This window comes from Rhincodon typus, chromosome 17, assembly GCF_021869965.1.
Source record: "Rhincodon typus isolate 14 chromosome 17, sRhiTyp1.1, whole genome shotgun sequence".
Taxonomy (NCBI): domain Eukaryota; kingdom Metazoa; phylum Chordata; class Chondrichthyes; order Orectolobiformes; family Rhincodontidae; genus Rhincodon; species Rhincodon typus.
In genome coordinates this window covers 48,392,636-48,410,076 of record NC_063348.1, presented here as the reverse complement: position 1 = coordinate 48,410,076, position 17,441 = coordinate 48,392,636, and the positions used below count along the sequence as shown (strand labels likewise).

Below are 17,441 nucleotides of genomic sequence, written 5' to 3'. Positions count from 1 at the left end.
CTGCCAGACCTGCTGAGCTTTTCCTTGCTTTTTGTTCCATATTCTACATGGTCTACCTGGCTGACCTTGTTACAATCACTACAGCTGGCAGGGTATTCTGCAATAGCAATGTAATTGCATGTCAAGGGGAGGTGGTTTGATTCTCTCTTGTTGCACATATAGACTAGTACAGCATAGAAAGAAGCCACATGAGCTATCAGGGTTGTGCCAAATTGGGCCGTAAATATCCCATATTTCCTCTGCCTCAGAAACTAAAAGCCGATGTGCTGAAAATCCTTCCTTAAAGAGTCGCCTCCTTCCCCTCTTTTAGGATCCTTCTTGAAGTGACTTCTTTGATTAACCTTTAATTTATACTTTTCTTTGGTTCGTTATCAACTGATCATGCTTCTATGAAGTGTATCAGGATATTTTTCTATGTTAAGGGTTCAGCATAAATTATAGCTGTCAATCTATTAGAAAAATTCATTATGATTAATCTTGCAATTAAAAATTTTAATCATAACTAATCTTGGATTTTAACTGCAGCAATAATCTACTTTGCAAGCCAAAATTAGGGATCCATGGAACAGCAGGCATGCTGGGGCCCAAGACAAACAGAGGGATGGTCTGCAGCTGGCCTCAGGATCAATAATCAATGCCACAAACAGACAGTGCTGCAGTAACTCACAGCTATCTCCCTGGCAACCAGCTTAGATTTGCAGAAGGTAAATTTCACACATGCCCAGAAGCTTACAGCGAGTTGTACTGAAAGTTGCTGGCAGTCCTGAAGATATTCACAGCAGAATTTCTGCACTTAATGCAAATGAAAAATATTAAACTAAGCAAAATTTACTGCATTAATCATTGGAGTTAGTTGTGATTAATTTATTTGAGTGAGATTTCATATACCTTGCAGGATCTGGCAAATACAAGGTACATTTGAGTTGCTTTTACATAGTCATTTGTTTTGAAACGTAACATTCAAACAAGTATCTTAGCCTAAGAATTGGCCATGTAATTCTCACTTACTCTCACACACAGAGACAGAGACACTCCTAAGTCCAACAGTGAAATAATGGTAATGAGGCATTGTTAACTATTATTCAATGAAGCTTGTTTGGCATTAAATTCAATGAGAATGCTGTCATCATTCACATGATCTTTGATATGTTTTACAATAACTTTGCAGGTGGATAATTAATATACATATAAATTAAAACCAAATGACATAATTCCCCTGTTGGAGCACAGCATGTATTAACAGCTTTGAATAACATCACAATTAGTACAGAAAGGTGTGATCACAGACTTTGAAATAAAACGTGCTAAGGGGCAGGATGAATTCCTCACTCATTTTCCTGTTTTATTCTTTCACAGGATGTGGGCCTTGTTGGCTAGGGCAGCATTTAATGCCTCCCATGTGGTGTAGGTACACCCACAAAGCTGTTAGGGAAGAGATGCCAAGTCAGGATGGCGTGTGGCTTGGCAGGGAACTTGTAGGTAGTGGTGTTCCCATGCATCAGCTGCCCCTGCCCTCCTAGATGGCAGAGGTCACAGGTTTGGAAGGTGCAGTCGAAGAAACATTGGTCAGCTGCTGCAGTTTATCTTGTAGCTGGTAAACACTGCTGCTACTATACATCAGTGGCAGAGGGAATAAATGTTATGATCTGTTGCCAAAAAAACATGGGTTACCTTGTCCTGGATGACGTTGAGTTTATTGAGTGTTATTTAAGCTATACTCTTCCAGGCAAATGGTAAATACGCCATCACAACGTTAATTTGTACCTTATAGATGATGGACAGGCTATGGAAGTCAACATCTGAGTTATTTACCTTGGAACTCCCAGCCTCTGACCTACATCCTGTTTTCTTTAAATAAAGCATATAAGAAGCAGTCACTGCCCTTTAAAGCTATAAGTATATTATTTTACAGGCATATGGTAAATGAAGGTGCATCAGAGATGCATCAGGAACTGCAGTCTTCCATACACTTCTCCTTATTTGCTTTTTGTGGGAGCTTGTGCACAATTTGACCTCCATGTTTCCTACCTTAACACGTGGCTATACTCACTGGTTGTAAATTACTTTTCAGCAACCTAAGGTCATGAAGGGTACTATATAAATGCAAATCTCTCTTTTTATGCCCTTGAGAAAACAGCGACCACAATAACTGCAGTCTTGTGCTAGCAAACACTAAGTCTCCCGGTGGAAAAAAACAAATTTTTTGTTGAGGAACATTCTCAACTGCTGTATCACTCAGAAGGTCTAAGTATGTTTCTCACCTGCCACTCCTTCTGAGTTTCTCCTTCCATTACCAACAAACACCCATGGCTCAGTGGGATCCGAATTCTTTCTACATATGTATAATCTCCTTTATCTTCCTGTGTGGAACAAAGGAAAAGATGTTGTATCATAAGCATTCAGGAATATAAATTACAGTTTCATCTAATGAATAGTCGCTTGCAACTACTCAAAAAGTCTGTTTTCCCTGTTTCCAATATTAGAATTAATAATTGAAAATACTAACTTTTCTCAATGTCCCTGCATTCTCTTGGATTGCTAATTCCTGGAGACTCCAGGGCAATTTTACAAGTTTGGCAAACTCAGTCCCAACTTTTTGAACACTTTTGGATACTCCAGAGCTACATAATATTTACGGTACCACCCAGCCCTGAATTTCTCAGCCCACAACTATATCCCTCTATGTGGAATTTGTTATTTACCTAGCCTAAGCCAAACAGATAAATCGACCTTTTAGCTTGCTCCATCACAGCTTCCTGCTCACCATACCAAATCTCACTCTCAGCAAGCAACAGGAAACTGTACACACGGGGACATGGAAAGTTAATGCTATGCTCTCTCAGGCTATCTGGATCCAACCAAAATAATGGCAATAAACACCTCCCACTTTCATTATGGTGACTGTGTGACAAATGTAAAAACTGCCTGTCTACTTGTTGGCATTCTGACACTTCACAGCCTCAAAGATACCCAGTTTTGGGTGTCCACTTGTGGGAATGTTCAGGAAGGTATGAACTCCACGGACTCTACACAAATCAGAATGGATTAGGATGGAGGAAAAATGGAGAAACAGCGAAATTGGGAGATATAAACAGCAAGGATAGGAAATAAACAAGAAAGTTACCTCAAAATGATAAAATTAATGGAAAAAAAGACTGAGTAGACAGAAAACAGAAAATGTTGGAGAAACTCAGCAGGTCTGACAGCATCTATGGAAAAGAGACAAAGTAGTCTTGAAAGGTTAACTCTGTTTTTCCACAGATCCTGCCAGAAGAGTATGTAGTTTATAATGTAAATAAAAAGACAGATAGGATACTGCATTGCCTTTATACCAAATTATTTTACTACTTACTTTCAAAACTCAGACATTGAGCCAAGAATATGAAGATCTGATTCACCACTGGCTTCAGTTTCTTTTCTCACCAAGAGCAATTCCCTCTCAGGGACACTGCATCCATCCTTGACAAAGGCATAAACCTGCATAAACCGGGAAAGACCTCAATCTTTCCCGGCCACAATCCATCTTCCTATAGCCATCAACAGCCAGAAAAGCATGCACACCTCATTGACGAGATGCCTCTTGTCAGGGTCTATACCTGACTAAACAGTGGAAGAACAGGTCAAAGAACAGAAGGAACAGACAATGCATGAAAGGTAAAGATAAAGTTGCCAAAGTCCTACCAGCTCACAGGGCTACTTTCTCATTAGAGAGAGATGACTGGTGGTGGTTTAACCCGAGGGTCATCATGCCTCAGACAAGGGGAGAGGGTGAGTAGGAGAGTCTTTCATGGTAATATCAGCCTGTGTGAGAAATGAAATTATGCTGTTGGTATCTCTCCGCATCGCAAATAAGCCAAGCAGCCAACTGAGCTAACCAAGCCCATAAAGAAATTATGTAAAAGAGTTGTCATCGGCAATCACTCACTGAAGACTATGACTGACTGTCCACCGAGGATTTTGTGTCACTGAACTGGAAAAGCCAAACAAAGCAGAAAACAGAAAGACTGAACAAGAAGGTAGGAAAAAAAAGAGGGAAAGTATCAACTGAAATTGATACAAGAATGACAGACAGGTCAGACATATGATTGGCAAAGCTACACAAGATTCACTAATGCATCTCTTAAAAGTTTTAGTGACTCAGGTTTTACAAGCTGCACAAAATTGGTGGATTTCAATGTCGTCCCCTAAGGTGAATTTGGAGGCAGCAAAGCATTAATGGGGTAGGATGGTGGCAATTAGGGGTGTTGCTGTCCTCCTGCCTCTGCCCTGATAAAGGATGGAAGGCACTGAAGGTCCTTAAATAGGCAATTAATCCCACTGGTGAATCAATCAGTAGTAGGTGGGGAAATATTCATGAAGCAAGGCTAAAAAGCAAAACATTGTCAGTTCTGAATGCAGACTCCTAGATGGTTGGGGAGGGGGTTCCATGTACAAAGGCGCTCAGCTCCTGAATGAGGGGCCACCGATGTCAGAAGGTGAGGCCAGCTGAGAATCTCTCCCTGCCGTTGCTACTATTTGAAACCCCCTCTATCATCCCAAATCTGTGACCCTTAACCCACTGTTACTCAGCTTTGCACAAAACTAAAGAACTGTGGATGCTGGGTATCAGGAACAAAATCAGAAATTGCTGGAAATAGTCAGCAAGTCTGGCAGCATCTGTCGGGAGAAAACAGAGTTAACATTTCAGAATGTTCCGAAGAAGGGTCATTGGACCCTAGATGTTCACTCTACTTTCTCTCCACAGATGCTGCCAGATCTGCTGTGTTTTTTCAGCAATTTCTGATTTAATTACTAACCTGTGGCCAGGGGTCCCTTGATGTACCTAATGCGTCCCACAGGAGAGCGATAAGGCCCCTGCAACCGATCCGTGATCCTAGCAAATACCTGCTCTGTCCACTTAGATGCCCCAACCTATGGTGGGCCTTCCCAATAGAAACCAGTGTGGGAGAGTTGCCCCCTCTTCAGCTAGAGGATGAAACCCCATCGCCTGAGTTAAATACTCGATTTGTTGAAAACCAAGATAAAAGAAATGTTTGCCACATGAGCGTGGTTTTCTTTGATCCATAATTAGTTAAGCTAACGAGGTAGAAGTTTGGTCACATGGCTATGTAGTGCTCCCTCTATTCCCAAGGATAGGTGGTGCTAGTGGCTATGTGAGGAATTCTTCAATGATATCACTCAAATTTACTGCATGGGTGATGCAGCTAACAGGCCACAGCTTTGGTTGACCTCTTGGAAAATCAAGTTAAATTTGCTTTGTGCCCCTGGAATGGCAAACATCTCTCCAAAACATCTCTCTTTTTTCAATGGGCAAGTGCCCTGACAGACAATCAGGTGCATCAAACTCTGTGAGCAGTGGCTGAAGTGTTGCAAGAGGCTGAAACTTTTAACTAGAAGAACCGTGGATTTTTCTGAATAACAATAGGGTCCAACTGTAAATTACAACTTACACTGCATAGTATCAATACCTTCAGTTCTATGAATTGTCAATTAAAACAGTCATTCTGTTGGTTTAGTCTGCATGAAGTGGGTTTTTCATTCAATACTTTCTGGCTTCATTTCCACAGGAATTATATCAGTTATGTTATAATCCACAGTGTTAATGATAACTGTTAGTATAGATAACAACGAAAAAAATGTAGCTTTCAGTGCACTAAGCTGGCAGTTGTCAAATCATTTGGGTAAGAAGCCCAAATGATGGGGCATGTTTAAAATTATACAAAAATCAATTCCAATCACTTACACTGACACAAATCATCTCTTAAAAATAAAATGAAAATAATAATTCTGGTCCTTACCCAAAATATTTGAAGATATAAGGTACTATATAAGGTTTTGTACCCATAATCTCCACATATATGTCCTCATAGGGAGACAGTGGTAATGTTAATGCTACTGAAGTCGTAATCCAGAACTCCAGGCTAAAGCTCTGGGGACATGGGTTTGAATCCCATTATGTTAAATGGTGGGATTTGAACTTAATTTTGAAAACTCTGGAATAAAAAGCCAGCCTGATCACTTTTTTTGTAAAATCCAATCTCATTCACTAATGCCCTTTATGGAAGGAAACCTGATTTGACCTATATGTAGAACTACAGCAATGTGTTTGACTGTTTACTGCCCTCTGGATCATTAGGGATGTGCAACAAATACTGGCCTAGCCAGCAAAATCTACATCCAATGAGAAAAAAAAAGGGCTCAGTTATTCTGCCGTGGGGAGAGCCTGGCAGTTCTTAATAAGGAGGTTGAGTTAAAATGCAGAGAGAACCATTGGTTGGCTACTCATCTGACTTCCAACAGACACTTCAAAATTACACTGGGAAGGCTTAAGAACAGGAACCTGCCACTAAGACAGGTTGTGCATATTGCAGGAGACCCAAGGCAATACAAGAAACAATTGAGGGAGTACCAACCTAAACAAAATAGAAGTTTGTAAATGATATAGATCTATGTTAAAGCCTGATGCACTTTTAATATTTTCTGCATTACATATCCATTCCATTATCCCTTTAAATTTTCCTACATTGAAACTATTAATAAACATCGACATTCAGCACCAGCACTTCTTCTAACCACTAACATGTTACAGTGCAACACTGGTATTTTTAATCTACCAAGATTAAACATGTCTTTTAATAAAAAGAACATACACAATTATAACAATTAGCAGGCATGGTATTCTTCAAAAGGAAGGCTGGGTTAAGCCTAGAAATCATTGTTAGCTTGTTACCATACAAACATATTGAATAAAATTCTTCTCTGCTAATTTAACAGAAATACTAACCCACACAAAATAAAACAACTTCATAGCCATAACGAACTTACAGTTTTTAATAACATACTTCAAATTTGGGTATTCTATGAAAAACTGGACTACATTTTAACATTACTCATAATAGCTTGAAGTCACCTCTCTTCATGGATGTGATTAGATGAGTAAATGAGAAGTAAGTCTACACCAAGAAAGGGATGGAAACATCTGAGAACTAATCATACAAACTTGGTTTAGCTGGCAAAAGTCTTACCCATAAATCAACAGGTTACGAGTACAAGCCCCAGCATGAGACTTAGCGTCAGTTGGCAATTCAACGTCTTAATTTCAGCTTGTAAACATGACACCTCTGACAATATAGCACTGCTCGGTAACATAGCTTGATCAGCTGGATGCAAAAGCCAATGATACTGTTTGAAGAGCAGACAGGCATCCCTAGTTTCTTGCCCAATATTCATCCTTCAAATAAAACTAAAACTGCTGTTTGGCCAGCCTTACTATGCTTTAATTATTTGCTGTATCTGCAAACGTAACAATTATAACACAATGAAAGGAACTCCCAGAAATGTGAAAGGTGTTACATGAATGCAGTTCTTTGTAGCAGTATTGTCAGAAACCTATATTCAGCTGGAAAGTAGTATGTGCTTGGGATACAGTTGCAATAAATATGCAGCTAAAATGGAGAATAATTCAAATAATAAATGACATTGTGGCAAAATCTTTAGTCCCTTCTATATGATATATATCACACAAGGCAACCAACTCACTATCATATTAGATATCGGAAAGAAAACTCTTTCTCGTAGTATTGCTAGTCAAAATTTGTTAGGTCCTTGATCATAAATGCTTATGCACTCACTGCCGAACAAACTACCAGATCAATGAAATTAGATCTTGCATTACAAATGTCAGAGTCTCTACACAACTAGAACGGTACTAATTTGAACTGTGGTCTTGACATCAAGGCAGCATTTGTGATTTCAAGTTTGACAGAGTAGAGCATCAAGGAGCCCTAGCAAAGAAGTGGGGGGAATCTCTCCACTGGTCGAAGTTCTTTCTTGCACAAAAGAAGAATATTGTGATTGTTAGAGGTCAGTAATCTCAGGATTTCCTCAGAGGTAGTGTCCTGGGCTCAAAACATCTTCAGCTGTTCCCTTGGTGGCTCAGCCAGCGAGAGCCATATCCTATAAGTGAATTAAAAAGAAACTTCTCCTCACCACCCTGAGCAAGAAAAACTAGTATAACAAGTTCCAAAAAAGTCATTGTGTATCCAACATTCAAAAAGCTTTAAATGTCAGGTGGACATGGCTCACTACCAAAACTAATCTGCACCGCCAAGGAGAGAGGAGCCATTCAGTAATAAGGGTGTGCTCTGTTACTAACGAATCTGAGAACAGCTCCAATATGCCCAACAATTCCGACCATTATACCAGACCCCTTCATCCCACTCCATGGATCACCTTCTATACCAGATTCTGCACTAGAGTCAGTGTGAAGTCATTTCTTTTCCAATCGTAGAATTTAGGGCAGACTATATATGTGGACTCAGTTCACAGAGCCACTCAAATCATATAATAAGTAGTGTTATGAGACATATTCAAATAATAAAAATGTCATGTTCCCTTGCAAAGCTGTGACTGCAAAATTTTAACACAAGTATCTGGTAAAGTTTCCTTAAACTAGGTTGGGGGGGCTATTGTAATTGCAAAACTAAACAAATGCTGTTTGTAATGCATTAGTTAAATTCTTAGGCAGATTACTGTTATTTAGTTATCTATGGGAAGGAACATATCCTTATTTTCTTCCTTCAGAAAGAGTATTCAGAGGTGTCTAATACATATATTTTAAACCAGCACTTTAATGCAGTTGCTATGGGAACCTTCAGCACCACAAGTTAGATTTTCCCCGTTATGTAATGCCACCCACACAATTATCAGCAGCAGTATTGCTTTTCACTGGCAGGCATTTAAAAAAAACTATACATTTTTTAGATTGTTTTTAAAGCAGCTTTGTCATGAAAATGCAAGTTTCAGATTTTGATCTGTTAAAATTTTAAACAATGGGTTGGAAATCTGGACTCTCAAACCATGTAAATCGATTTAATCTTCACTTTTGATTTTATAGAGATATCCCACAACCTTGGACCAATTAGTTGATATCAAGGATGTGACATTCAAGCAACATTCCTGCTGTTGGTGTACTTTAAATTGTTGGTTGATTTCATTAAAAAAAATGTTAATGCTATCAGGTGAAGGTGATGGAGTTGTGTTTCTGATTACAAGTAGGGCAGTTTATTCCATTGAGGTCCAATAAATGATGGAAATGCTGTGCCTTTGGTAAGACATTGAGCCTTCTCATCTGGATTAACAAACCAAGGTAGACTGCTAACTAATCATGATAACTGAATAACATAAATTCGGAATTGATTAAATGAGAGATACAGGTAAAAGTCAAACACTAGCTTTCCTTTGCATTAACTACAATAAGATGAACTTTCAAATCAACTGCTATTTTAATACGCCCATAAAACAACAAGCAAGTGGTATACAAGGATGGATGGGACCTTGCAGAAGTGCATTGATTCAAGTTTCACCTTAAGTAATAACTACCTAGTGGGATTGAGACTTTGCTGGCATATTGACAGGTTCAAGAAACCTGATTTCAACTATTGCTGTCCTGCAACATTCATAAGGAAAATTGCAGGGATGCCATTCAATCTACCCAAATTCAACCTTATTGACTCCATTCAATTCTCTCTTTAGTGATTCTAAAGTTTTTGTTTCCAGTATCTTTTCTGAAAGAATATTTTAGTTGTTGATTATATTTTGCAAAAAAGCCTCAATACTTAAGTCTTGAACTTCCCTCAGAGCAGTTTAAACCTTATCTTTGGTCATCTTAATCACGATTTAACTTGAAATAGTGTGCCAGATTAATGCCTTCTTTTGCACCTCCTATTTATTAAAAAAAAGCAAAAGAACAGCAGATGCTGTAAATCAGAAACAAAAACAGAAGTTGCTGCAAAAGTTCAGCAGGTCTGGCAACATCTGTGAAGACAAATCAGAATTAACATTTTGGGTCTGGCGACCCTTCCTCAGATCCGAAACATTAACTCTGATTTCTCTTCATAGATGCTGCCAGACCTGCTGAGCTTTTCAGCAACTTCCCTCCAATTTATTGTTTTCAATGTTGAAGAAGTTGAAGTTTTTAAAAACTTTTCTTCAAAATTCAATACCCTGATCCCAGGTTTTGCCTTCTGGTCCATCTCAACATCATTCCCAAGTTGGGTACTTGAATTTCTTAGTTGAGGCCTAATCTCAAATTTATATTTAAGGGGAGGCAATGGTCTAGTGGTATTGAAACTCAGGTAATGTTCGGAGGACCCGGGTTTGAATCCCACCATGGCAGAACTGGAATCTGAATTCAATATAAAATATCTGGAATTAGGAATCAACTGATGACCATGAAACTATTGTCCATTATCAGAAAAATCCATCTGGTTCACGAATGTCCTTCAGGGAAGAAAATTTGCCAGCCTTACCTGGTCTGACCTACGTGACTCCAGAACCACAACAGTGTGGTTGACTCTTAAACTACTGTCTGATATGGCCTAGCAAGCCACTCAATTGTATCAATCGCTACAAAATTACAACAAAGAAATGAAACTAGATAGACCACTTGGCATTGACCTTCGCACCAATAAAGACAAGTGTACTCTGGGTGGGGGATTTCAACGTCCACCACCAAGAGTGGCTCGGCAGCAGTACTACTGATCAGCCGGTCGAGTCCCAAAGGGCATAGCTACTAGACTGGGTCAGCGGCAGGTGGTGAGAGAACCAACAAGATGGAAAAACATACTCAATCTCATCCTTAACAATCTGCTGGTTGCAGACGCATCAGTCCATGACAATATCTGTAAGAGTGACCACTACGCAGTAACTGTGGAGACGAAGTCCTGCCTTCACATTAAGAACACCCTCCAACATGTTGTGTGGCACTATCACTGTGCTAAATGGGGCAGATCTAGCAACTCAAGCCTGGGCATCCATGAGGTGCTGTGGGCCATCAGCTGCAGTAGAAATGTAATCCAGCACAATCTACAACCTCATGGCCCAAAATATCCCCCACTCAACCACTACCATCAAGCCAGGGGATTAACCGGTTCAATGCAGAGTGCAGGAGGGCACGCCAGGAACTGCACCGGGTATATCTAAAAATGAGGTTTCAACCTGGTGAAGCTACCAAACAGGACTACTTGCATGCCAAACAGCACAAACAGAAAGTGATAGACAGAGCTACGTGATCCCACAACCAATGGATCAGATATAATCTCTTTAGTCCTGCCACATCCAGTTGTGAATGGTGGTGGACAATTAAACAACTCATTGGAGGAGGTTGCTCCATAAATATCCCCATCCTCAATGACAGAAGAGCCCAAAACATCAATACAAAAGATAATGCAGAAACATGCGCAGCAATTTTTAGGCAGCAGTGCTGAATGGATGATCCATCTTGAACTCCTCCAGTGGTCCCAAGCATTACAGATACCAGTTTTCCGCCAATTCAATTCACTCCATGTAATACAAAGAAACAGCTGGAAATACTGGATACTGCAAAGGCTATGGGCCCTGACAACATTCCAGCAATAGTACTGAAGATTTGTGCTCAAGAACTTGCCATTCCCCAGGTCACACTGTACAATTATAACACTGGCATCTACCTGACATTGTGGAAATTGCCTAAGTATGCCCTGTACACAACCTGGCCAATTACCAATCCATCAGTCTATTCTCAACGGTGAGTAAAGGATAGAAAATGTCATTAACAGTGCTACCAAGCAACATCTGCTCAGCAATAACCTGCTCACAGATGCCCAGTTTGGGTTCCGCCAGGGCCATTCAGCTCCTGATCTCATTACAGCTTTGGTTTAAATATGGACAAAAGAGCTGAATTTCAGAGGTGAGGTGAGATTGACAGCTCTTGACATCAAAGCCGCAGTTGACCGGAGCGTGGCATCAAGGAGCCCTTGCAAGGCTGGAATCAATGAACTTCAGGAGACAAAATCTCCCCTGGCTGGAGTCATAACTGGCACTTATGAAGATGGTCGTGGTTGGTAGAAGTCAGTCATCTCAGCTCCAGGACATCTCTGCAGGAGTTCCTCAGGGTAGTGTCCTAGTCCCAACCACTTTCAGCTGCTTCATCAATGAACTTCCCTCCATCATAAGGACAGAAGTGGGGATATTTTCTGATGATTGCAAAATGTTCAGCACCATTCACGACTCCTTGGATACTGAAACAGTCCATCCTTAAATGCAACACAATCTGGACAATATCCAGGCTTAGGCTGACAACTGACAAATAACATTCATGCCACACAAATGTCAGGCAATGACCATCTCCAATAAGTGACAATCTAACTACTGCCCCTTGATATACAACAGTTTTGAATACCTCACAATCAACATCCTTGGGCTTACCATTGACCAGAAATTCAACTTGACTCGCCACATAAATAGACTTGGCTACATGAGCAAGTTGGAGGCTAGGAATACTGCAGCGTACGACTTACCTCCTGACTCCACAAAGTCTGTCCACCCATTTCCAAGGCATAAGTCAGGAATATGATAGAATACTCACCACTGGCTTGGATGCGTGCAGCTCCCACAGCATCAAAGAAGCTTGACACCATGCAGGACAAAGCAGCACATTTGTGTACTATCTACAAGATGCACTGCAAAAATTCACCAAAGATCCTGAGAAAGAATCTTCCAAATCCATGACCACTACAAAGTCAAGGGCAGCAGATACATGGCAACACCACCATCTGCAAGTTCCATTCCAAGGCACTTAGCATCATGACCTGGAAATATATCACTGTTCCTTCACTGTGGCTGGGTCAAAATCATGGAATTACCTCCCTACAGCATGTGGACTGCAGCAGCTCAAAAAGGCGCCTTACCATCACCTTCTCAAGGGCAGCTAGGGACAAGCAATTAATGTTAGCTCAACCGGCAATGCCTGTGTCCCATGAGTGAATAAAAAAAAATTAACTGATCTGCAACACAACTAAGCATTATTTGCTTTATTTTCTAGACCTGTATTTGTCTACATATAATTACTGCTTCTTGAATAAACTGTGTCGCAGCAAGCAGAAAACTTTACTTACAACACATTTCCAATAAAGCTAAATTCCCCAAGGGTGCTTCAGTTGGGAAGTACTGGGGGCGGAGGAGAAGGAAGAGAATGTTAAAAGAGGGATTGATTTCAGACAGAAACCTGGAGGGTCCTGAAAGCTTGTTTGGAGAAACAGATTTACAAAACGTCTTTGGAGAGAGGGAAGGGTGAAAAAATATGGGATAAAGAATGAAAAAAACTTGTAAAATAACTTGGGAAAAGAAATAGGAAAGAAGCTAAGTAAAACAGGCAAGAAAGCAAATGAAGAGGGCACTTGGTACAGTACATCCCTCTACCATTCTGTATTAACTCAATAGTAATGCAATTATGCAGCTTTCCTTGGAGGTTTCTCCCTGCCTGGTTAATATCACGTAACTATAAATCCAGAAAAAGGAATAATTTTGTTATGAGATCCCATCTCACTGAGCAATGCTCACATCCAACAGCTTGCTCACATTTTTATAGCTGTGACAAACTGCACCACAGCAGCTGAGATAATCCACAACATTCTGAAATAATTAACAACATTCTAAATAAAAAATCACTTCACCCCATCTCTCAATATTAACAGATCATTAAAAAATTCTAGAATCTGGATTCAGATACACATCTTTGTCAGTGAGTAACAAATTCTTTGTTAGTCTAGATCTTATCAGTGTACCAGGCTTGTTGAAAGTTGTCCATTTGCTTTTAAAATATATTGATTACAAATGAATAGTGTGACGAAAAGGGGCAAAACATTACCACTGCAACCCTTAAGTGGCAGAGGTAAATGAAGAACAAAACTCGAGAAAAAGAAAAGTAGAGAGAAAAAGTAAATGTGTATGTGCACCTTTGGGGGCAGGAAATTCCAGAGCTCAAGCTATAGTGGATAACTCTGCTATCAACTGAAAAGGTCACAGAGAATAGCAGTACCAAAAACCAGTGGAAATGTGAGAAGTTGGCAGAAACAAATTAGAGTGAAGATATGTGTTAATCAGTATGATAAGGTGACAATGTCCACAAAAGAATTTAGACATCTTGGTCTGTTACAAACAGACAATTAATTATGTCTAGTTTGAGGGTGACCATGTGTGGGCTAAAGTGAGGAAGTAGGGCTTCATGAACTGCCACAGCCAGTAGAGATTGAATCCATGCTGTTATCTTTATGCTGCATCACATTCAAATCATCTAGCCAAATGAGCTAAACAACTCGCCCGTAAATGAGATCAGGAATGTCAAATCAATTGAGTTGGCAAATAGCAACATGATATATGAGTATGTGTTGGGGTATGGGAATAAAACTCTTCCCTAAGGAGACTAAGGTTGTGCGTCACTGGGTTCAACCTGAGCACAAAACCAGGAAATGAAATAGGATTAGATGTTAGGGTTCAGAACTTCTACTTTATACAAGTCAAATGGATAGAATTAATCGCAAGTTATTTATTAGTTTATAAATGTTTCAAGATTTTTACAGAGTAGTTTAAAAGCCAAAATCAAAATCCTACGCTTGAACACAACATGAGCAACTATCCTGTGAATTAGTTTGAAGGCTGTCACCATTTTGTAGAAAAATAGAGTCATAAAGACACAGCAATATCCTCCTGACAGCGATGAAATAAATTATCAATGAATTCGTATTTGAGTAATGCATAAAAAGGACACATTTTGTTGAAGCTCTTTGTCTTGCACTCAGGACAATTTCAAGAAATTTCGCAGTGAAAGGAAACGAACATTTTTATTGTACGAAAGAAAAGACTGATTAGCAAATGACTCTGATTGATGAAGGCATTACCGAAGAAAATACAGCAATTAGGTGATGACTGACATTTAACTGTCAATTTTATACTAAGCAAGTTGACACTAATTTGTCACAGCATTGACCTGAGAAATGAACCAGAGAATGGCTGACACCTAGTTTGTTGAGTTAAAATAGATACACTGTTGGAAGCTACACATATTAAGACACAGGGCTCTATTCTTTGCAAATAGAATGAACATGTACATGTTGTCTGATGAGTACAATAACAAATGCTTCAATAAATTGTGTGATTTTTAAGCAATATTGAAGTCCTGTGCTACCAAACGATTACATTTTTGATGTTGCAGGTTCAGGGAATAATGTTGGCCAGGAATATCACGGAAAAATTAAACCCCTCTCTGAATAGTTCCACTGATTTTTTTTTCCCACTTAAATAGGCAAACAAGTTATTGGTTTAATATTACATCACTGTCTGCACCATTTCCTTTGAAGCGTCTGCTTAGATTTTGTGCTTAAGCTCGAGAGTGGAACTTTGATGACAGGGTTTCCCTTTTAATACATGGAGTAGAGGTTATTAATATTAAAGTTGTTGTTCTGTGGCACTCACAATGAATTTTAGATATGAATCATTGATGACAAAATACAACAAACTGAAAAAACAGAAAACCTTAAAAAGGTTGTCACAGCACCAGGTTCAATTCCACCACTGGGTGACTATCTGTGTGGAATTTTCACATTTGCTGCACGTTTGTATGGGTTTCTTCCCACAGCCTAAAGATGTGCAGGTAAGGTAGACTGGCCATTCTAAACTGCCTATAGTGTCCAGGGATGTGTAGGCTAGGTAGATTAACCATGGGAAATGCAGGGTTACAGGGATAGGGTGGGGGCGTGTGGGTCTGGGTGGGATGCTCTTCAGTGGGTTGATTTGGATTCAATGGGCTGAATGCTTCCACACTTATGGTTTCTACGAAGAATCAGACTGAACATTTTTTTCCAGATGCTGATGGATGTGTGCATCTTCTGTTTTTGAGTCATTGAGAAGGTCATTTTAATGACTATGGAAGGAACTTTTCTTCCTCATCTCCAATATTATGATGTATTCTAAACATGTCCCTTTATCTTAGTTTACTTGGCATTCATACCAATTGTAGGTCTTGCTTGGCATCTTTCACAAGTATGAACTGACCCAGATTTTCAGTTTCTTCCATCTTCCTTCTACTTTCAGGTTAGTTCTATTATAATCTATTCAAGCTCTTTAAAATAGTTCAGCCTTTAAAATAATATCAGATTAAATGTACATTCCTTGCTTTGCATTTTGGACTCATTGTTTTCATCATTTTGAAGCTGGAAGGAACATCAGAGGGTGGTAGAAATATGAAATGCACTGCCTGTGAGGGTAATGGAATCAGGTACTCTCGCAACATTTAAGAAGTGCCTGGTTGAGCACTTAAGATTCCAGGGCACAGGAGGCTCTGGACCAAGTGCAGGTAAATGAAATTAGGATAATTTGGTGTTTGTTGGTCAGCATTGACACAGAACCATAGAAATGAAACAGCCCAGAAGAGGGCCATTCAGCTTATTTTGTCCACGCTGACTGTGTTGGGCTGAAGGGCATGTTCCTATGCTGTGTGACTATGAAAAACAAATTGTCAAAATTGCCACTGTGTCTGGATAACAGTTCCAAAGGCTAACATTTTGGCCAATTAGGGCCCAGATTTTCAGCATAACCGATAATCTTGGGAGTGATTTCAGATTGCGTTTTGTACAAGCACTTTTTGAGGAGGCAGCTAGCCATTTAAATCACCAGCTGCCTTCACTGAAGCAGCATTTTGACCTCCCTGGAGCACTGAACCCAGCATGTCCACATTAGACCTCCTTAGAGCAGGTTTGAGTTTTGTGGATTCATTTGGATAGCCAGGCTGCTCCTTTCTTGAAAGGGAATGCACCTCTTTGGGTATGATCTTGAGGCAGTCTGGAAGGGTGGGATCAAGTATCCTTGGTCAGATTGGTCAGGACTCCTTGGTTAGGTCACATATCCTTTGAAATTGTTAATAGCAGGAAAGATAGTGCTTAAAGGTGCATAAACCCCTTGGAACTGTAAGGCTGTAAAAGAACAATGAAGCTTGCCAAGAACTATCAAAAATGTCAAGAACTATCAAACCTGTGAACAGTTGTCAACTTTTTTTAATGAATGGGAGTGGATCTCTCAATAAAGAACACCTTGAAATATAAAATTTTAAATTGTAGAATGTTACATTTTTCATGTGCTTAGGTAGTAGGTAAGGTGGCATGGGGGAAAGTTGAATAATAGATTGACATGAGTTAGCAGTAAGTTAGTTTCGGGGGGTATGAGCGGCCATTGAGATGGATAAAGGTGCATAGAGTGGCATGGGGAAAAATGACAATGGGGATGGGTTGAGGGCATTAGGCTGCATGGGTTGCCACGGATGCAGCATGGAGAATGTGTGGGGTTGAAGGGTGGTATGAAGAGTCAGGGCTGGGAGAATTAATTCTTTTACCTTAATTTTTGGACACGGTGCTGCAGTCCCAAAGCAGGGAATCTCCCCAGCCCACCTCGGCAACTAGAAGAGTCCACAGATCTTTGCAAGCCACCCAGCCTGACCTCCAATCCAGCAATCCCAAATAGGCAGAGATAGTAGGAACTGCAGATGCTGGAGAATCTGAGATAACAAGGTGTAGAGCTGGATGAACACAGCAGGGCGAGCAGCATCAGAGGAGCAGGAAGGCTGACGTTTC

At 40.0% G+C, this 17,441-nt stretch overlaps 1 protein-coding gene across 1 annotated transcript in view; it reads right to left on the bottom strand.

Annotated features, from left to right (window-relative positions):
- Positions 1-729: 729 nt before the first annotated feature.
- The window catches only part of alkbh3 (alkB homolog 3, alpha-ketoglutarate dependent dioxygenase), a 60,767-nt gene continuing 44,055 nt past the window's right edge, over positions 730-17,441 (bottom strand). Inside the window, exons 9-10 of the mRNA XM_048607361.1 lie at positions 2,262-2,360; positions 730-792 (exon numbers count right to left, since the gene is read on the bottom strand). Of these exons, the coding sequence (XP_048463318.1) occupies positions 730-792; positions 2,262-2,360 (162 nt within the window). The remainder of the gene's footprint in view (positions 793-2,261; positions 2,361-17,441) is intronic.